Here is a 19,970-nt window from a genome sequence, read left to right on the forward strand (position 1 = left end):
ATACTTTATGTTTGTGATTATCCTACGTTGTGTATACCCTGAAAAATGTGTATAATCTCATTGGCTCATTGAATTCAGTGACCCAGTATATTAGTTTACAAGCCTTAACAATAAATGCTGTATACTATGTAAGAGCTTACGGTTCAGAGTGTGGACTGTAAACATTGTACTGTACTGCGTATTGTAGCTTATCAATACATTAGGCCAATAAAACCAAGCTGCAATAATGATAAGTGTTTTTGCTTCATAATTACAGCTTCTACAAAACTGTAACTTGTTGCTTTAGATATTTTTACACTGAGACTATGAACAAGCCTCGTATTTCTATAACATATGACGTGGTAAGGCTTATGTTTCCTGTTCTCTATCCTGGTGCAGTGAATTGAAAGTGTAATTAGTTACAGAACATGCAATTATGTAAATGGGCTTCATGATATAACTTTCTCTCGCAGGTCACACATTCCTTGAATTGAATCAGCAGAGCCAGGCAAATATTTAACCAGTTATTGTGTTTATAGACTCACAAGTATGGTTGTTGCAAAGCTCTGTGCACAATATAAATGACACTGTCACTCTGCTTTCATCTTCCACTTCTGTAAGAGCCGTAACTAAACCGTCCTCCAAATTCTCACACTCATTATCTGATCTGGCCTCCCACTGTTTTTTTTGTTTAGTTAGCATTTAATTAAATGTGGTTCTGTACATATTGACAGGAGAATCCTTTTCCAGATTAAACTAACGTCTTACAAATCAGGTTCTTCATGTAAACTTTTCTGTCCTTATCTGTAAAAACTCTTTGTGAAGCCTCATGTATAAACACTTTTTGTGCTATAGATAATAAATTTAGTTTCATTGAAAGAAAAGAAATGCCAACATCATTCTCAACTTTTATTAAAAATAAAATGTTCCATCACCAAATGGTAACTAAACGTTAAGCAGTCATCAATATACACAGACATCAAATAAATAAAAATAGACATATTTAAGGTATCAGGTGCTGAAACAAGGCCCATTTAAAAAATGCTTTGTGGAGATACAACAGACCGTAGACTGTATATAAATATGGACGAAGTGACAGCTCCCCAAATTGAAGACAAATCACCTTGATCGCCCCCTGGTGGCTGGCTGCATTATAATAAACCCAACCTCCTCCATATCCTGCCAATTTAACTAGTTCTTATCACACTGATGTATGTTCAAGTGTTCATGTTTCAAATAAGCTCAATTTTGATTTGTCATTTGATGCTATATAAACAAAGTGACATGATTGACAGCTGACACTGACTCATGATTGGTCAAGAGATCAATACGATGATCTCTACTGAAGAGACTCTAGCTCCAAATGATTTTAAAAGCACAAGATGGCGGCACCTGTATCTGTAATATTTTAGATTCACTTTTTTTACAATTGGAAAAAGTGGAGACGCGTCGTCCATCATTATTTACAGTCTATGCTCCATACAATGAAACAGTTGGCGATGCAGGGCCCCTTGAACCTTTCACTAAAAGAATATACTAAGTTGTTACATGCGAAACCTTTACAATTCCATAATGTTCAAGTTTTTTCCACACAATTACCCATTTCCTGTTATTCGTCAAGTGAAGTCACAGATTCAAGACCTATTTCATTTTACTCTCTGATCTTTGAACTCCAGCATCACTGTGTGGTCGCCCTGGTTAATACTGTAGCTCCCACTGAAGCAGTGATGCTCTGCACAAAGTAATCCTCAGCATTAGCTCAATCAGAGAGAGTGCATATGAGCAGAGTCCCTGCTGCTGGCATCTCTGTGACAGGGCTCAGGTGGATTTCTGTTTCATCCCAGTGTTTCCCATGTAGTTTATGAGGAAGCAGACTGAAGCGGACCCTTGTGCACGTACTCCAGAGCTGTGGCAATGGTCCTCATGTCCATCTCAATACTCCGCGCCCAGTTCTCCACATCACCAATTTCCTGTTCAAAAGAAGAGGACAACGGTGGACACTTTTTTCCATTTACCAGTCTAACACATCATCAGGAGCAGCAACAGACAAGTCTTTAACAACTCCAAGCTTAAATGTATCAATTTGAGGATGACATGAGCTGGAAAACAGCAGAGGAAGCAACTCATTGATGAATTTTACCACCTGTCGAATCCACTCAGATCTCAGTGTCAAGGCCCTTTCATTAAAAATGTACCTGCTTTTAGCTAAGATGATAAAGCATTGTATATAAAAATGCTAATTTAACAAGGTGCACCCAGGGATAAGACAGTAAATATGGTTAAATCTGAAGTATGTGATATATTTTTTTATATTAAAGCTGAATCATAGAATTTCTTATAGCGTGACAGGGTCATACTTAATGTTGCTATTTGATATGTGGAATGTGGGTCCAGATATCCTTTAGAGAATCCAACTCTATTTATTAGGAACACAGGCACCTCAGGAGATGATTCGACTGCCAAACTTACATGCTTATAAAAAGTGATATTGTTAAAACTCTTAAGTATATATTTGCACATTAGGTGGCAGAAACTCCTTTTTTTTAGATGAGCAAGGAACAAATTACAACTAAGGCTTTATCTAATTTTGCTGCCTACCTTGACCAGGACTCCATGGCAGAAGAGCCATTATATCTCAATGGGACCTTCCCGGTTCAATAAAGTATACATAAGATACAGAGCTTATATACTATATAAATACATTCCTGAAAAGGTGTATCCTACCTTAAGGGCCTGATTGAAGCCCTCCACCATACTGATCCACTGAGCAGTCTGTTTGGAGAACTGGCCCGCCTGCACTTGGAGAGTCTTCACCTCATGGTCCAGCTTACGTTGGTTTACGTATGCCTGAGCAACCCTACAGTAAAACAGAGAGGCAGTACAGTTAATACATTAACATATAGAATTGTGTTTTATATATATACTGTGGCATGTGAGAATGAAATTGTACTAAATACGCAGAAGCCATTAATTTGTCCACTTATCCTCTGATATTCGGCAATATTCAAATAAGTCTTAATCTTTTCAAGTCACTAAAGGATTTTGGTCATAATCTTTCTCACAGAGGAGCGACACAACAATGGTCTCTGCGTTAGACTCTGGTTCTTTAAGCTGATTGTCTTGGTTTAATCACAACTTTCACAATCTCAATGTAGTATTTGTGGTTTTCTCACTCACTGGAACAATTTCACACTGCCAGGAATAGATTGCTTTATTTTATCGGTTCAGAAAGAGGTGGTGGGGGTGGGGCACCCTGGATGGGTCAGCTTGACTGAAATCTGTAAGTGAACCAGGCAAAAATAATTCTTTAGTACAAACTCAATGTACTTGGTTCAGAAGCTGGAGTGCAGTACTCAACCACTGCCAATGAATAAAAAATTAAGTGATGGCTTCTGTTGTGTTGTGTTATGTTGTGACAGCAAATGGGTACTGAGTAACTGGAGTGTGACTACGTATCCCATCCTAACATGTCCATAACCTCAGCTCATCATCATCTATCATCTTCATCACTACTAGCAGGACTGGCTATGTGTGAGGTACCATGCACAGCACTGCGGTCATGTGGTCGGTCTATTTGTGGTCTTAGGGTACAGGGCCGAAGACAAACGGTGAAAGTTTAATGAGATTTATTATGGACGATTGATTTGATTCCCACACTAGACATTAACAAGTATAATGAAATGGATTATTAAAAATATGTTTTTTATGAAAATGAAAGGCAAAGTTGGCACATTTTTTTATTATGGCACTCATAACTTGCTCATTTGGAATATTATTTTGAGGGGTGACACAGATATTTCACCTCACTCTTGTTCATTGTGACCTTCACTGTCTATATGTCAAGTTTCAGAAGATTTTACTCTATAATTTGTGAGAAATCCACTTTCAAAGTACAGCTTGCTCGGGTCTTTCACAAACCTCGGACCACATGACCGCAGTACCACAGCAGAGCATCCATTACAATGTCCCTACCCGACGTTGAGGTGGTCCACCATGGCCTCCGTCAGGCTGGTGGCTGCAGAAATGGCTTCACGCCTTCGTCTTTCTGTGCAAGGAAACAAAAAAACAAGTCGTCAACACAGACACAGAGACGACCGAGGGCTTTGTTTTTAGCCTCGTTAGCATCGGAGCTAACAGGAAGCAGCCTCTCACCCTGCTGCTCCTTCCGCTCATTCTGCTTGGCCTGGTGCTCCTTCAGCAGTCGAGACAACATCCTCAGCGGCCGTGGAAATGGTTTCAGAACAGTTTAACTCTTGAATTGAACAGAATAACACGACATTTAAAACCCGGGACTGAGTCTGGATGCTAAACAGCTGACCGATGTCACGAGACCGCCCGAGAGGATGTCACATGTGGGCGTGTCCAGAGATGGCGGCGTGCGTCATCATCTGTGTAATCTCGTCATAGTTGTGTTATTTACAAACACGATGAAACAGCGTTAGAATCAGACCGACAATACGACTTTAGTGAAACTGAGCGACATTTATTTTATTATTTAATCGTAAAAGTTTATCCTGTGGTGACGTATGTATCTGTTCCAACGTCATACCGTTTGAGCCTTCAAAATAAAAGTGGGAACAAGTGACAATAATGCCCTTCAATCTTACTGACCCTTTATAATACTAATACTACCAATAATACCGCTTATAATGCAAATAATCTATGACTAGTAATATATGGTAATTCATCTACTGGTACCTCTAACACTAAGACTAATACTGCTACTAAGAAAATATCAAATAATAATAATAATACATTTTATTTATATTGCACATTTCAAAACGCAGTTAAGGTGCCTCAAATAAATAACTGAATAAAAACAACCGTTGTGTCATAAAAAATGACTAAATCTAGGTCTGTAACCGGTGATAACTCTACATAGAGATACGCTCATTATTAGCATTTCTGTTTTATCGATGGTTGTTATTGTTGGGACCTTAAACTATCTGTTAAAAATTGTGAGTAATAATTCCAGAAGATCAAACCAATAAATAGTTCAAATTTCAAAGCTAATGTTCAGTTTAATGCATCGTCTTAAAGCATTGCATTCCTTTGTTTTGAAACGCCGCACCGGAAAGAGCAGGTCCTGTGCTAGCTAACGGAACACGACTCCGCGCTGATGATGGCAGGCGGCTCCCTGTCAACAGTCTAGTTATCGCTGAAACGAAAAGTGTCGGTGTCTCCCCGTCGTCTTCTCACACCAGGTACGAACTGCCACGTCGGTCACTTTCGCGAGAAATGTACGATTTCCTCCGGCGGACGGTGGGAGCTAATGAGTTAGCGGGCTGCTGTTAGCATTAGTAACGTCACTTGATGCTAAAGCTCACGGTCGGCCGAGCGAAGTTGCTCCAGGTGGCGGAACTTCACACTTTCTGTTCGAAATACACACTTCAAAACATCCCCATTATCCTTATAGTGAATAATACAACAACAATGTCCCGGTGGAACGTGGTGTTTGAAGTTGTCTTGACGACTAATCTCCTGTTCGGCTAACCCCGCTGCTAACGCGCACAGCTACATGTTGTATGAGCAGCTGCCTTTCACGTTGCAGGTAGCAGCGGGGGGAACATGTCGCCTCTTCAACTTTCTGTTGATTGTCTGAGTCTTTCCACATAATCTGTCTTTACGGGTGTCAACCCACCCGGCCTGCCCGCAGCAGTGGAGCTAACCCATCTACTTGTTCCGCTCCACAAAGGCAGGTTTAGTGAGGCTTATAGTGGCTGAGTTACGGAAGGGATTTCCTGTTATGGAAGGTACTCGGTGGTTTCTTGACGTAGTTTGGACACAAATCACTACTTGAGGACGCAGTGTTTGTCTGAACGATGACATTTCACATCTCCATGTAGCAGACACGGCAACAGAGGTGTCACATTCACAGCGAGTGATTCTAGAGCAAGATAAGGCCAGTGAATCAAGTTATGCTGCCTTTTAGTGGAAGATGTGTCAAAAATATGTGCAAAATAAGTTAATTAAATTCATCCACTACAGCAAATTCATCTGAAATATTATTGTGGATTAATAATTTAAGGCTGTAGAAACACTAATTCACTGTAAAGGCAACTACAGCCCTTTTGTTTTTGTTGGATTTACTTTTTAATCCATAGTTGCCATTGTAGGTAAAGCCAGGCTATTATGGTTTCCACAGTTTACCTGAGCAGCCTACATGCCCGCTCACTCTTCAAACAGTTCACCTGCATGAAGTGTCCTATGTTAACATTTGCTGTCCCTGGTTGCAGTTGTCGCAGGTGCAGCCGAACAAGGCTGCAGTGTTATGGATGAACCATGAAGGCCCAACTGCAAGTCACGGGTAAGTTGTTGTTGTTATTGTAAGAATTGTAAAATTGTCTCGCAACAAGAATTAGGAAACAAGTGTGACAAAGTGATAAAGTTGCAGTGGTGAGGGTCGTTTGATTTTTGTTTTGGAAACTTGCAGGTTGCGGTTAGTGTTGGGGCAAAGGTAGATGTGTGGGTTGCATGCGAGTCACAGATCAGTCACTAACTGTGGAGAGGGCTGTCTGTCTGACTGTCTCGAGTTGTGTAGTGTAGGGGAGTGTCTGTGTGGGGCCTGTATGAGTGCGTCACTGGGATGTGTAGCAACAATTATCAATATCGCCTGCACCCACCTTTCATTCCGCTTGTGTGTTTGCCTTAGAGAGCGGATGATTTGTTGTTACTTCCTGTTGAGAACGGTTTGTGTGTTAACAACAAGCGAAACAAAAGCAGCTACGGACATGATCTTTTGGACTGAATGTCAGACAAACTTCCCTACAACAGCTTTCTTGGCAGCTAATCATTGCCCTTTGATAGTCGCTGCCAAAGTTGGTTCAGATTTTGTAGTTAAAAGCAGGTTCAGAGATCTGTCACTGACTGTTGTTGTGTTCAGTGGGGGTCACAGGAAGTAGGGATTTGTATATACTTATACATTAATGGATTTAGCTGGTTGGAGGATCTTTTTAATGCTACATATACAACAGTCCTTCAATAAATCCTAACTTCATAAAGAGTAAAATGTTCAGTTTTAATAAATGCGGCTGTTTTCTTTCTAGTGCTTTCAGCCAGGCTGAAGGAAAACAAAAAGAACTGGTTCGGCCCCAGTCCGTATGTTGAGGTAGCTGTGGACGGCCAGTCAAAGAAGACAGAGAAGTGCAACAACACGCACAGTCCCAAATGGAAGCAGGCTCTCACAGTGTAAGTAAGACTCTCGTCATTTGGAGCAGAAGCAGCTCAACAAATGGCTCATAGACCATAATAGAAATGTTAATGATTAAAACTAAATTAAATGACCAATATCGGATCTATCTTCATTAAAATAGCAATTGAGTCTACACAGTTCTAATTCTGCTTTGCAAGTAAAATATCGCACAATAATTTATTAAGTGTTTAGTAAATCACTTCACTATCTTCATGTCTGTTGTTCCTACCTGAGAGCTCAAAAGTGCTGAAATGGTTCTACTGAAAACATATTCCATTGCAGTGATTACTAATTCAAATATATAGAATAAGTTTTAGCCCTTTACTGTGGCCCTCACTCAGTTTGTAATACAAAAGATAATACCACAACCATCACTGATGGATTTCCTCAAAGCTAACTATTTGACAACGAGCAGTTGTGCAGATCATCCTTAATCTTGTTCTCGGCTCATCTTCTCATCTTTTCTACAGAATTGTGACTCCGGTCAGCAAACTGATCTTTCGTGTTTGGAGCCACCAGACACTGAAGGCTGATATCCTGCTGGGGATGGCCACACTGGAAATCCTTGAGACCCTCAGGAGTAATGAACTGAAATGTGAGTTCACACTACTTTCTATGGGCTGTTCTAATTGTAACTTCCTTTTTTGTCTTTCTGAAAATCAATCAAATATATTTATAACTTTTCACTAACCTTTACACTTTTTGACATTAGACAACTAGGATCTTATTCTGCTGTCTGGATATATTGTGCTTTGTTTGTAGTTACTAGAATGAGAAATATTGCTGAAGAAGTGGAATATGGCATTATTAGTTCCAGGCTCAGGGGGAGGTTGATTCCCACAGAACATTATGAGGTCATCAGGAAAGAGCTCCCACTGCAGGCTTATATATTTCAGGATAATAACAAAGTAATATCCCTTGTAATCTCACTTTCAATATTTGTTTTGTGCGTCCATGTCTATCAGCAGCATGTTATATTTGGCAGACGTTGTGCACATTTAGGACATGAGTGCATATCTGCTGGTATTTGTTATGGGAATGCTTTATTGGGCTTTGATAAGCATAACAACCTTAACTGAGATAGAGGCCTCACCTAAGTTAATGACCTCCTCTTTGCTCCGAGTGTGTTTATAACTAGATACAATGGCTCCCCTTCAGACCTGGTCAGCACCCACAAACATGTGACATAAGTCTTGTCCATATTGGCCCCATTGCCTCATGTGATTAAAGTGCTTTGAGCTGAGAGATACTGCCATCTTTAAAGTCCCATACTCCCCGAGGGCTGAAAATAGTGTCAGGAGGAAGTGCATGAATACATGGGACATTGTGTCTACTTCAGGGCAACTCTAGCAAGTGTTTTTGTTTTGTTTCTTCTGTTACTGAGTGATGAGTTCATGTGTTCAACATGTCGTCCCCATCCCAGTGTGTGAGGTGGTGCAGACACTGCAGCTGAGCTCCGACAGGGACCCCAAGGATGTCGTAGGTGACCTGTCGGTCTGTCTGGACGGCATGCAGGTGGATCCTGAAACCTTGGCCCAAGCAGAGACAGAACATGGTAAGAAAACACCAGACACATACAGAGGTAAACACAACAAGAAACACGAGGTTGACCACAGTTACAATCCAAAATCATTTAATTTATAAGTCTACTGCAAGATTCTTCCTTTTTCATTCGTAATCACTTTCACAGTCATCAACTTCTGCTGAAATGCAAACCGAGACATTTCATTCTGACACTGATGACGAAATTACTTAATAGGCAACTGTTGATCCTATTTAATGGCTGAATGTAAATCTTCTGAGTTTGGTGGCGTGCTGTGGAGCTTTCTGTTGTGGGCAGATGGGCATGGTTGCTATAGTTATAGTTAGTGATAGTTTTTCTAGTTATATTGCCATTTAGAAGACCTCTTGTCATGCCGTCTTTGCTTGTGCACACTGAACCAAACAAGAAGGCATGTTGCCGTCCCAGTGAGTGAGTTTAGATGACATACTTGTGCTACATAATCAGAGGTGCGATATGTAACATTGTTTACATACATTTCAGTTGCTTTCTTTTTCTATGTCATTCTAGCTGCTGTTCAAAATGGAACTGCGAAACAAAATGGAGACACTGGAAACAGGTACAATAGACTTTTAATTCTAGACTCATACATGCTTGTTTGTGCATATCATCGGTTCAGGGGTTTGGTAATACAAAAGCCTATGAGTCATGAATCTCATTTTACTTTTGGTTAAAAAAACATACTCTGCCTGTAGAGTGACGTAAGTGGTAATATTTGCATTTTGATCTCCAGGTCAAGCAGAGACACGTCTCCCTCCAGTGACTCTGAGGACTGGGTAATAGTACCAAATGGTCATGCTGTCAATGGAACTGCTTCTCCACCGCGGTCACCAGGGGGCTCCACTGGCTCGCGTCCTCCCAGACCAAACCGTCCTCCTCCTCCAACGCCTCGCAGACCTGCAGCCTCACCAAGTAGGATTCGCATGAGATATCAAAGTGACATTAGAGACTTTCCAATTTATTGCCTCATTCATTGAACATTCTAGTTATACAACATACCATTCTTTTCACATTCTCACATACTCTGGATCCTCTTTTGTATACAGAAGCAGCGTGTGTTAATCCTGCAATCAGAGAAGAAGCTAATTAATTCATACACTTACTCGTTCTCTCCTCTGCCCTTGACCCTGCTCCTCTCCACAGCCTCTTCTAGCAGTTCCTCCCCTAGCGAGCTGAGTGAAGCCCCAGCCTCTGATGGCTCCTCTCAGGTGTCTGCCAGTGGAGGTTCAGATCAGCAGGATGACTCGGGGGCAGCGACTGCAACTTCCCCACCAACAGCATCTGGTCCCAAACCAGAGGCCACAGCGCCAGCTGCTGTGGCTGCTGCAACTCCAAGAGTCACACCCATCAGCAACGGCCCCTTGGCACCAGGGTAAAGAGACACTTGCTTCACTGTTTTTCAAAATTAATAGGTAGGGCTGTTCAATATGACCAAGACCTCATCCTGATATAGATGATTTCAAGATAACAATGCAGATCATGACATGGCACATTTTCTGTGAAATCCTCTATCAATGTTATGATTTGATGCTTTTGCAGAAGCTACATTGGCTGCCACTTTCCATATTGTATGTCAAAGACAACAGTCTCTTGTAATGTCGGAGTCTGGGTTTGTTTTGAACACTTGACTGTACTTCTCTTATCAGTAGACACTCTCTATGGTTTGACATGATTCTTGCGTATTTGGTAAAAGAGGTTAGTGGTGTTAGTGTGTTGTGGGGACCAGCAAAGTATGGTTTATTGATCTGTGGACCAGCAAAGTATGGTTTAATGATCTGTCATCCTTTTCACACCATAACCACATCCAAGTGACAGAAGTAGCCACACCTTTAGGTATTTGTCCCTCTCCTGTTCAGAATTAGCCAGTTCTGAGTGATATTCACACTCCTCCATGTTTGTTTGTGTTGAGTTGATGCAAATTCCCTCCCTGCATCTGTGTCAAGTCGAGAACATAAAGTCTCAACCAAATGATAAAAAATAAAACCTTAAATGGTGAGATTTGCGAAACACAATTAAATAGAGCATGATAGGAAACGACATGTCCTATTTTCCTTTTCAGTTATAGAATATATTTTTTTGCTGTTGGTCTCCTTTCTAAACCTGTTTATTCCGATTTGGATTTGCTCTCTGTTTTGTTTGAATCGTGGAGGTGGGAGCAAAGGGTGGATCAAAACGGTCGGATGTACTATGTGGATCACATTGAGAAAAGGACAACCTGGGAGAGACCTGACCCGCTGCCTTCAGGGTACAACTTATCTTTGATACCATCAATACTAATGTGATTGTTGCTGTTTTAGTGTGCAGTCATATTATAATGAAAAAATCGACAGACATTTTTTACATTTCTTAACATTAGAATTAGTGTCTGTGATGTAGTCGCAGTTCTTGAACAGATTGTGTTTCTGTATCAGGTTGGTGCATTTGCCATTTGGCCAACATTCTCAACACTGACCTTTTCCTGTAGGTGGGAGCGCAGGGTGGACCCGATGGGAAGAGTGTACTACGTCGACCACATAACCAGAACCACTACGTGGCAACGTCCCACACAGGAGTCAGTGCGTAACTATGAGGAGTGGCAGCACCAGCGCAGCCAGCTGCAGGGAGCCATGCAGCAGTTTAACCAGAGGTTCATTTATGGGGTGAGAGGAATCACAATCTTAGTCAATATCTTTGTTGTTCATGAAACACAGTTCGAAGATTTGTAACATTTGTTCACGTTTTTTTACAAAATAAAACTACAGCCCTCTTGAGGGTATCATAGATTAGGAGCAACTGCCTCATACAAATTGGTAAATGCAGTTGTTTCGTTTCGTCTTAATCAACATGTGTCACATTTTCTTTCTTGTTCAGCTCCAAGACCAGTTGGCAACTACAGCCAATAAAGAGTTTGACCCACTGGGACCTCTGCCACATGGTTGGGGTAAATATCACTGAGTCTTAGACATTTAGGTGTTGTCACTGAAATGTAAAAAAGGGATGTTTTAGTAGATATGTTTTAAAGTAAATGAATACTGCCGAAAATATGTCGTTCTTTTTTTTTTTTACGTCAGAAAAGAGAACAGACACCAATGGCAGAGTGTATTTTGTTCATCATCCAACTCGTATGACACAGTGGGAGGACCCCAGGAGGCAAGGGTGAGCGTGTGTGTTTTTAATGTGTGTGTGCATCTTGACAATGACATTCTTTGTCATACTGATGCAATATTATTCTACCATTTAAGTGGTGTGTAATATTGTCAATGAGGATAACTACCTAAACTGTACTTTTGCCTTATTGCCTGTGAGAGGCGCTATTCTGTCACCAACTTGGTGTCTGTATTCATGATGCAGCTCAGCTCAGAGAATCTGTTTTAGCTGGTCCAGGGTTCTGAGTGATAGATATTGCATCTACTCTTCAAATTGATTAGTCGAAGTAGAAGAACTTATTAATGTTACAGTTATTGTTCGACCATGAGAATTTGGCCGGATGAGAACATATCAACCAACCAGGTGAACGGGAGACTAAAGACCTGTTAACAATGTCCAGTAGTTGGGCACAAACACGTTCAAGTAATTTAGAAGTTATGATGATACAAAATGTTAAAGGTTGAAGATAACAACAAGCGTTTTCAACATAAATTACTGCTTTTAAACATGGTGTTAATGATTTATTGCAGGATAATTGCTCTAAACTGTTCCAATGAATGTTTACAATGAATCATTAGTAAACTGGTACAAAGGAGGAAGTTAATGGTGCAAATAGTAAAGAGCATCTGACTAAACACTGTTTACTTGACCAGTTAATGAGTGTTACGTAATATAAAGTTGCTTTTATATATCTTAAGGGTATCTTTTTTTTAAATCTTTCTTAGTTTATATTCTTTCAAATAAGATGTAAATCTGAGGATTACATTTTCTGTATTCTGTTTTCAAATGGAAATGAATAAAGATTTTTTGGGGATTTAAGTATTAGTAAAAGATTTTGAATTATATTGAATGAAATATATATTGACAAACCCCAAGGTATTTGTTTTAAGGAACATATAATGTATATATTGCAAACTATTATTCCAATGTGAAGATATTGATGGTCTTACTAACTTGTGTAGTATTTGGCTTGTTTACTAGGACACTTTTATATATATTCAGTTCCCCAGAGTCACTTGTAATGTCACACAGTTGGTTTTATGTATATTCCCTCTTGTATTGTTCAGGCTGCTGAATGATAAACCTCTGCCAGAGGCTTGGGAGATGAGGTTCACTGTGGATGGCATTCCGTACTTTGTGGACCACAACAGACGAACCACAACCTACATTGATCCTCGCACAGGGAAATCTTCACTGTAAGTTATCTGGTGTAAACTGGCTCACAGCGGTTTTCTCTGTGTATTTTTATTTAAATAAGCTTGAGCCCTATAGTCATTAGAACTATGTATTTGATATATTCACCATGGTCTGCATTACCCAGGGTAAATAATTAAACGACAGTAGATGAAGATTTTTATTAGTGCATGTTTAAATACATTTAAATCAGATCAGTGTAATGTCAGCTGATCCTCATGATGATCATTTGTGGTCAGTGTTAACCTGAAAAACCCTAGGAAGAGGCCAATGTGCATCAACCCTATACAGCACATTATTTAAATGTATTTTGTTTATCTGATGAGTTTCCCTCTGATCTTTTCCACAGTGAGAATGGGCCACAGATAACCTATGTCAGGGACTTTAAAGCCAAAGTGCAATACTTCAGGTTCTGGTGTCAGGTACGTGCAACACTGGTGCTTACATCCTTCATCTCTCATGATAAAGTTGTTGGTTCTCAAAATAACTTTATACAACTTACTTTCATTTAAAAAATGTTGCCAACTTACCTTAAAAGAATAGCTTCAAATCTTTTCAATGATATGCTTACTGCAATAAGGAGAACGGTGCCTCTTTCATATCCACTGTGCACCCTGAATGACTGTTGTTGTGATACACAACTGTGATGCTGAGCTGTTGATCAGTTTAAAAAAAGACTAGAAGTTACTAGAAACTAGCATTCATGTCCGATTTTCAGCAAAGAAACTTTTTTTTAAATGAATTTTTTACAGCGACAGCACTTCTGGTTTGGGAATATCCACCGTTTAGCCACTAGCTTTTAGTGGCTGCAGAGGTCGCTGTTGCTCAGCAAAATTTACAGCGTTGTTTACTATGATATATATGTACTGATATGATAATGTACATAACTAGTTTGCTGGTGCACAAAGTATACACGTTATCTAAAATGTAAGTATTTATATACAAAATGTAAGTGATATAATATATATTTAATGTTTTCATTCCCTTTTAGCAAATGTCAATGGCTCAGCACATCAAGATTACCGTCAGCAGGAAAACCTTGTTTGAGGATTCCTTTCAACAGGTGATGATCTGAACTCACCGTCCCCTCACTCTGTTTTTCTATTGAACATCACGGCCCTGTCAGCTCCTGGTGTGGAACTGTCTTAATCCTCTATCTGCATTCACAGATCATGAGCTTCCACCCTCAAGATCTGAGGCGGAGACTGTGGATCATTTTCCCCGGGGAGGAGGGCTTGGACTATGGTGGTGTGGCAAGGTTAGTTCCACTGAATTTTCTCTTGAGTTCCATTTGATTGTGTGACTCATTAGGTGTGCTTTGTCTTCATTTGTGACATTTTGGATGCCACCCTTACCTTACAAAACACTTAAGCTGTTGTAATCACAGCGTAACATCTTGTGATGGTTTCTATCCTGATCTGCAAGATTTGCAAACCACCTCACCCAAACTTCTTTTTGTCCTCTGCGGTTCTATTTTTTTCAGGGAATGGTTTTTCTTGCTGTCTCATGAGGTACTGAACCCCATGTACTGTTTGTTTGAGTATGCTGGCAAGGACAACTACTGTCTGCAGATCAACCCGGCCTCTTACATCAACCCTGATCACCTGAAGTACTTCAAGTTCATAGGACGCTTCATTGCCATGGTAAATGCACTATTTGTCAACATACTCCCGTGCACATTAATATTTAGACACAAGGTGATAATGAAATACATCTCATCACTCCTTCGTTTTCCTTTTCAGGCCTTGTTCCACGGGAAGTTCATCGACACAGGCTTCTCTCTGCCCTTCTACAAGCGAATCCTGAACAAACCCCTTGCTCTCAAAGATCTTGAGTCCATAGATCCAGAGTTTTACAACTCCCTCATATGGATCAAGTAGGTCTGGGGAAGCAAACTGTAATGTGCAAGTTAGTGGGGGGGTAGCTCAAGGCCATGTGCATGATGGGTAGGGCTTAAGTTCAGGCTAAACTGGCTTGTTGGTGATCTGCTGTGATGTAGCCTAGTTTATACCTTTTATATTTAATGTACACATCAAGATATATTACATTTTTAACTTGTTAATACTGATGACAACTCTCTGGCCTGCAGGGATAATAACATAGAGGAGTGTGGTCTGGAGATGTTCTTCTCAGTCGACAAGGAGATCCTGGGGGAGGTGACCACCCATGAGCTGAAACCAGATGGAGGGAACGTCCAAGTAACAGAGGAAAACAAGGAGGAATACATCAGGTACGGCTCCGTCCTTCTGCTGTCACCCACCATCTGTCTCCATCCTGCTCAATTACATTCACTTTGTCTAGTGCAGTCACAGTTCTTCTTCACTCTGTGTGAGTTTATTGTGTTGATCTTCATATCTTTGTCTTCAGGTTGGTGGCAGAGTGGCGGCTGTCCAGAGGTGTGGAGGAGCAGACTCAGGCGTTCTTTGAGGGCTTCAATGAAGTCCTGCCCCAACAATATCTTCAGTACTTTGATGCTAAAGAATTAGAGGTACTATTCTATCCAACCTTTATTAAAACTGGAAACTATTTGGGATGCTTGTATCCTTTGAAAAAACACTTGATTACATCCAATAAAGATGTTGCTTCCCTCTTGCCTGTAGGTGATGCTGTGTGGAATGCAGGAGATCGACCTGGTGGACTGGCAGCGAAGCACAATCTACCGGCATTATGCCCGAAGCAGCAAGCAGATTCTCTGGTTCTGGCAGGTTGGTACATATGTCCTGTTGCACAGACTCAGACTGCAATGTTCAAGTCAAACTGTAAGATCCGTTTCTATTACAGATTTATCCCTTCTCATAAAAGTAGTTTGGGGATTTCTTAACAGCCATAACTATCTTCAGTGGCTCCAAAAATGTACAAACATTTTGATAAAATAAAGAAAGAACATGGCAATGTCGGAGTATTATTGATTCATTGAAGTGTGTCATCCAGAATTTGTTAAGTGCTACTAACATCGAATAATCTGTTATCAGTTTGTGAAGGAGATGGACAATGAAAAGAGGATGAGACTGCTGCAGTTTGTCACAGGAACCTGCCGCCTTCCTGTTGGTGGCTTCGCTGACCTGTTGGGTAACTAAAATATACACACACACACACACTTACACACAAACTTACACACAGATGGTACAGTATGTTATTTAATTGTCTTTATGATTATTAATTTATACAGGAAGCAACGGTCCCCAAAAGTTCTGCATTGAGAAAGTGGGCAAAGACAACTGGCTTCCACGAAGCCACACATGGTGAGACCTGCGTCTGCTGCCGCACACGTCCTTCTACTTCTAGTGTTTGGTGAAATACCTAATCCAAACCGGCCTGATGACCAAACCCTCTTAGTCATTTCTCATTCACCTCACTCTCAACCCTTCCTTTATTGTTGATCTTTAATTAGGTTTTTGAATTGTATAATAGCATGTAAGAATGCAGTTTTGTATCCCAATTTAGAATGTTTGTTTAGTGAATGTTTTTATGAAGCATCATACATAATTAATGCAGCACTTTCAGCAGGTTTAGTAACCAGGTAATTTTATTGTGGCAACATTGAACAGGGAGGAAAGTCAAAGCCTTTTTTGATCATCAGATATTGTATGTTTTAAACCAATTATAAGGGTAATAATCTTTGATATGTAAAATATGATCTTTGTTTAAAATTTTTAATAAAATTCATCATCGCATTTTTTCATATTGATTGTCATTACATTGTTTTTGTTTTATGATTAGAGGTTACAAATTGAATCCAAGATAAAGTTTCTCTCTCATTTCTCCATGTAGCTTTAATCGTCTGGACCTCCCTCCTTACAAGAGCTACGAGCAGATGAAGGAGAAACTCATGTTCGCCATAGAAGAGACTGAAGGCTTTGGGCAGGAGTGATGCAATAAGAGAAGGAGCTGCAGGAAGGGCTGGAGGAGCCATTTCAGACGAGAGCACTCTCCAACAGATTCTGCCTGCAGCCAGGAGCTGCTAATAACTGGTAGATGGATGTAACAAGTTTTTTATTTACGTCCACATCGCCATATGCAGCCACAGCTGATTCTGAGCTGTTTAGTGAGACAGTTTCACTTGAGTTTGCATCACACAAGACCTAAAGTGAATCCTTCTCACCCTGTTTCACTTCTCACGCATCAGTTGCTCCCTAATCCAGATGATCTTACTCATCCCTGTTCAGCCCATCATCAGGCGATGGAAGAGAAGAGAGACGCCTTTCTCACTCTGTCATGTCTGCACTCGCTGCGCATTACGCAAGTGCAGTTTCTACATGTGCTACCCGTGAATCTCTGCAGTAGTAACTTCTTAGCAGCCGCCTTTTCGGGGTCTATGCAGAACGAAACATTTCAGAGCAAAGAACCATACTTGTGTGTTTTGACTTGAAATAAAAAGCTTCATATCTCAAAGCGACGCAAAGGGCACATATATGGTTTTGGATCTGTCAGACTCTGTTTTAATTTTTCCTTTTCCAAAGGATGGACGGATGATTTTTCTCCACATGATTGGACTGACCCATAGCACATGTGAAATTTCTTTTAACAACTTTTATAATTATAATCATGCTAACTGTAATAATTATTTTACAGGTTTAATTTGTTAACTTAATGATAATGAGATCAAACTTTGAACATAGCTAAGCAGTAAGACCATTGTGATTGTTCTTAAGAAAGGTTGTATTTTTTATGTGCAATAGTTTTGTAGAAAACGTTTGCCAGTTATAGAGCCAAAAAGTGATTTGTTTCATCATTTTAATAACAATATTGAAGTTAAATTCCCAACATGAAATATGGTGAAACTACTACGGATGTGATTTGCTTTGATGAACTTTGCCTTCCCTAAATCTGTGCTGTGTATTATTACATCAGCCTGTTTGACCATAATAGAAACTCCCTTTATGAGTGCGGAAGTCTCTTGATAGTTACGAGCTGGCACTGATGATGTGGGAGCATTTGGACAAATAAATAACGACATGTGCCCACGGACTGGTAGCCAATTCTCTGGTAGTTATCCTGAACTAAGCATCATAGATCACTGATTTAAGACACAGAAACTTGTACTCGTGAAGGGACTAAAGCAGTTTTTGTAAATATCCTTGCATATAGTTGACACAAGCAGCGGACCCCCTTGAGTTGCAAGCTTAAACTGATCAGTAGGATTTGAATTAATATAATAGTAATTATCCCTAGTTTTATAGGGTGTGAGGTATTAAGATTTGTACAGAGATAGATCATTTCATGTCTTTTTCCAAAAATAGCTCCACTAATGTCAAACAACAAAGTTTTCTTTTAGTTTCAGGAGTTTGATTTTGATCGAACATCTATGGAATCGATCCACCAAAGTTTTTTTTTTTTCATTAATTTTATGTAAACCATTTGACTTGTAAGTGTAAGTCATCAACAGTTATTTACATCCTCTGAATTATAACATATTTAATATCGGTTGTATTTTACCCACTAAGTTTCTGTTATTTTTTAAAATACTGATTTGTCCTTTTAGGCACTTTTAAATAATCGGGTATTAAAATTCCTAGACCTGCTTCATCACTGTGGATTTGAAAGATTTTCTTACCAGGCCTATCACAATAATGGATTCGTATTCATACACGATATTAACTTGTGTCCCTACTGTGTATTCATGGGTCTTGTTGGGTAATATGAACGGAGCCAAATTAATGAATTGTAATGTGATATTTTTTTAAACGCTAGTAAACTGCTCTGTATTGTGTATAGGTGGCGTGGTGCATCCTTACATGATGAAATTTCTATATGTATCCCACATCTCTGAAAATTCATTAATACAATTTGAATTTCAGCAGCGTTCCCTTCAGTTTCCAGCTAAATGCAAAAGGCTTTTTTTTTTCTTTTTTTTTTCATACCATTTCTTTTCATGAGGCTGATACAAAATATGCTGGTTGTTCTTTTACTGATTTAATCTCCATCATTGATCTGACAGGTGTACTGACCCTCAGGAAATACCAGTTTTGGCTTAATAGTTAATTGCGTCAGATGAGTCGCATCACACCGCCTGGATTCGTTCACTGGCGATGATTCAATATACAAACACACCTACAAACTCCGTGTGTAGCTACCAGTGCCCCGGCTTGTAAAGAGATTATTATCTTATAAATAATTGTGATTTAAAATGTTGAACCTGTTGACAGATTACAACTAGTGACGTAGCACCTTGACTTTCAAAACTGGCTGAATTAACCACTTCACTGTTTTTAATCACTGCTGTGTTTGTCACCATTTGGCAGTTAAATGTATAGAAATATGCAAAATGGTGTTTTTAGTTGTGACGATTACCTTGTAAATCATGTTGATAGTTTTTCTTTTTTTTTTTTTAAGCTGAAGCTTTGTTTGGATAAGTGAAGGTCAGTGGTGGAATACTATTTATTTGGAGAATGGGTTTCATGTGACAATGAACTGGATTGATTGAGGAAAAAAACTGTAATAAAATGATATTAACACTGGGCTCCTGTAGGTGAGTTGTCATGTCTACTAATTATTTCAAAGTTTATTATATTACATGCAATTAAATACTTTTGTTTGAATATTTCTTCAAATAAACATAAGGCAACAGCTTTTTTTCATATTGTTCTGTTGCAACATGAAAAAATATGCTTTCCCAGCATTTGGAAAAAGGAAATAACAACAATACTGTGCACCTGCCTGTTGGTCTCCCTGAAAGAATAAATACAACTTTATGTATAAACCCTTAATTAGTCCACTTGTACTGAGATTTACGTGAGCCTCTCCAGTTGGGACCACCACAAATTATCAAAGTAAAAACCCTTCCTCAGACATTAACCGTCTCTTCGTCCCATTCTATTCATATAGAATATTTTCACTCTGAAAACTTTCCCAAAGTGAACTCAAAGATGCCTATGTATGCTTAATAAATCTTTTTAAATTATGACTTGTGATTTCTAA

At 39.6% G+C, this 19,970-nt stretch overlaps 2 protein-coding genes across 2 annotated transcripts; one reads left to right on the forward strand and one right to left on the reverse strand.

Moving 5' to 3' along the window:
- Window positions 1–875: 875 nt before the first annotated feature.
- Window positions 876–4,338, reverse strand: bloc1s1 (biogenesis of lysosomal organelles complex-1, subunit 1). The gene is made up of 4 exons (XM_035153040.2): window positions 4,132–4,338; window positions 3,952–4,024; window positions 2,704–2,836; window positions 876–1,949 (listed from the first exon to the last, which is right to left on the reverse strand). The coding sequence occupies exons 1-4, from the start codon at window positions 4,190–4,192 to the stop codon at window positions 1,839–1,841; spliced, it is 378 nt and encodes a 125-aa protein (XP_035008931.1). The 5' UTR covers window positions 4,193–4,338; the 3' UTR covers window positions 876–1,838.
- Window positions 4,339–5,043: 705 nt separating this feature from the next.
- On the forward strand, window positions 5,044–19,520 carry itcha (itchy E3 ubiquitin protein ligase a). The gene is made up of 24 exons (XM_035152271.1): window positions 5,044–5,183; window positions 6,216–6,286; window positions 7,026–7,167; window positions 7,642–7,766; window positions 8,595–8,726; window positions 9,243–9,291; window positions 9,466–9,644; window positions 9,876–10,104; window positions 10,882–10,977; window positions 11,197–11,371; window positions 11,583–11,652; window positions 11,783–11,867; window positions 12,926–13,054; window positions 13,402–13,474; window positions 14,044–14,115; window positions 14,222–14,310; window positions 14,536–14,695; window positions 14,795–14,928; window positions 15,142–15,282; window positions 15,420–15,540; window positions 15,653–15,757; window positions 16,025–16,121; window positions 16,222–16,294; window positions 16,824–19,520. Exons 2-24 carry the CDS (start codon window positions 6,262–6,264, stop codon window positions 16,921–16,923), a joined length of 2,601 nt encoding a protein of 866 aa, XP_035008162.1. The 5' UTR covers window positions 5,044–5,183; window positions 6,216–6,261; the 3' UTR covers window positions 16,924–19,520.
- The last annotated feature ends 450 nt before the right edge of the window (window positions 19,521–19,970 follow it).

The sequence above is a fragment of the Hippoglossus stenolepis genome, chromosome 3 (genome assembly GCF_022539355.2).
Source record: "Hippoglossus stenolepis isolate QCI-W04-F060 chromosome 3, HSTE1.2, whole genome shotgun sequence".
NCBI classification, from domain to species: domain Eukaryota; kingdom Metazoa; phylum Chordata; class Actinopteri; order Pleuronectiformes; family Pleuronectidae; genus Hippoglossus; species Hippoglossus stenolepis.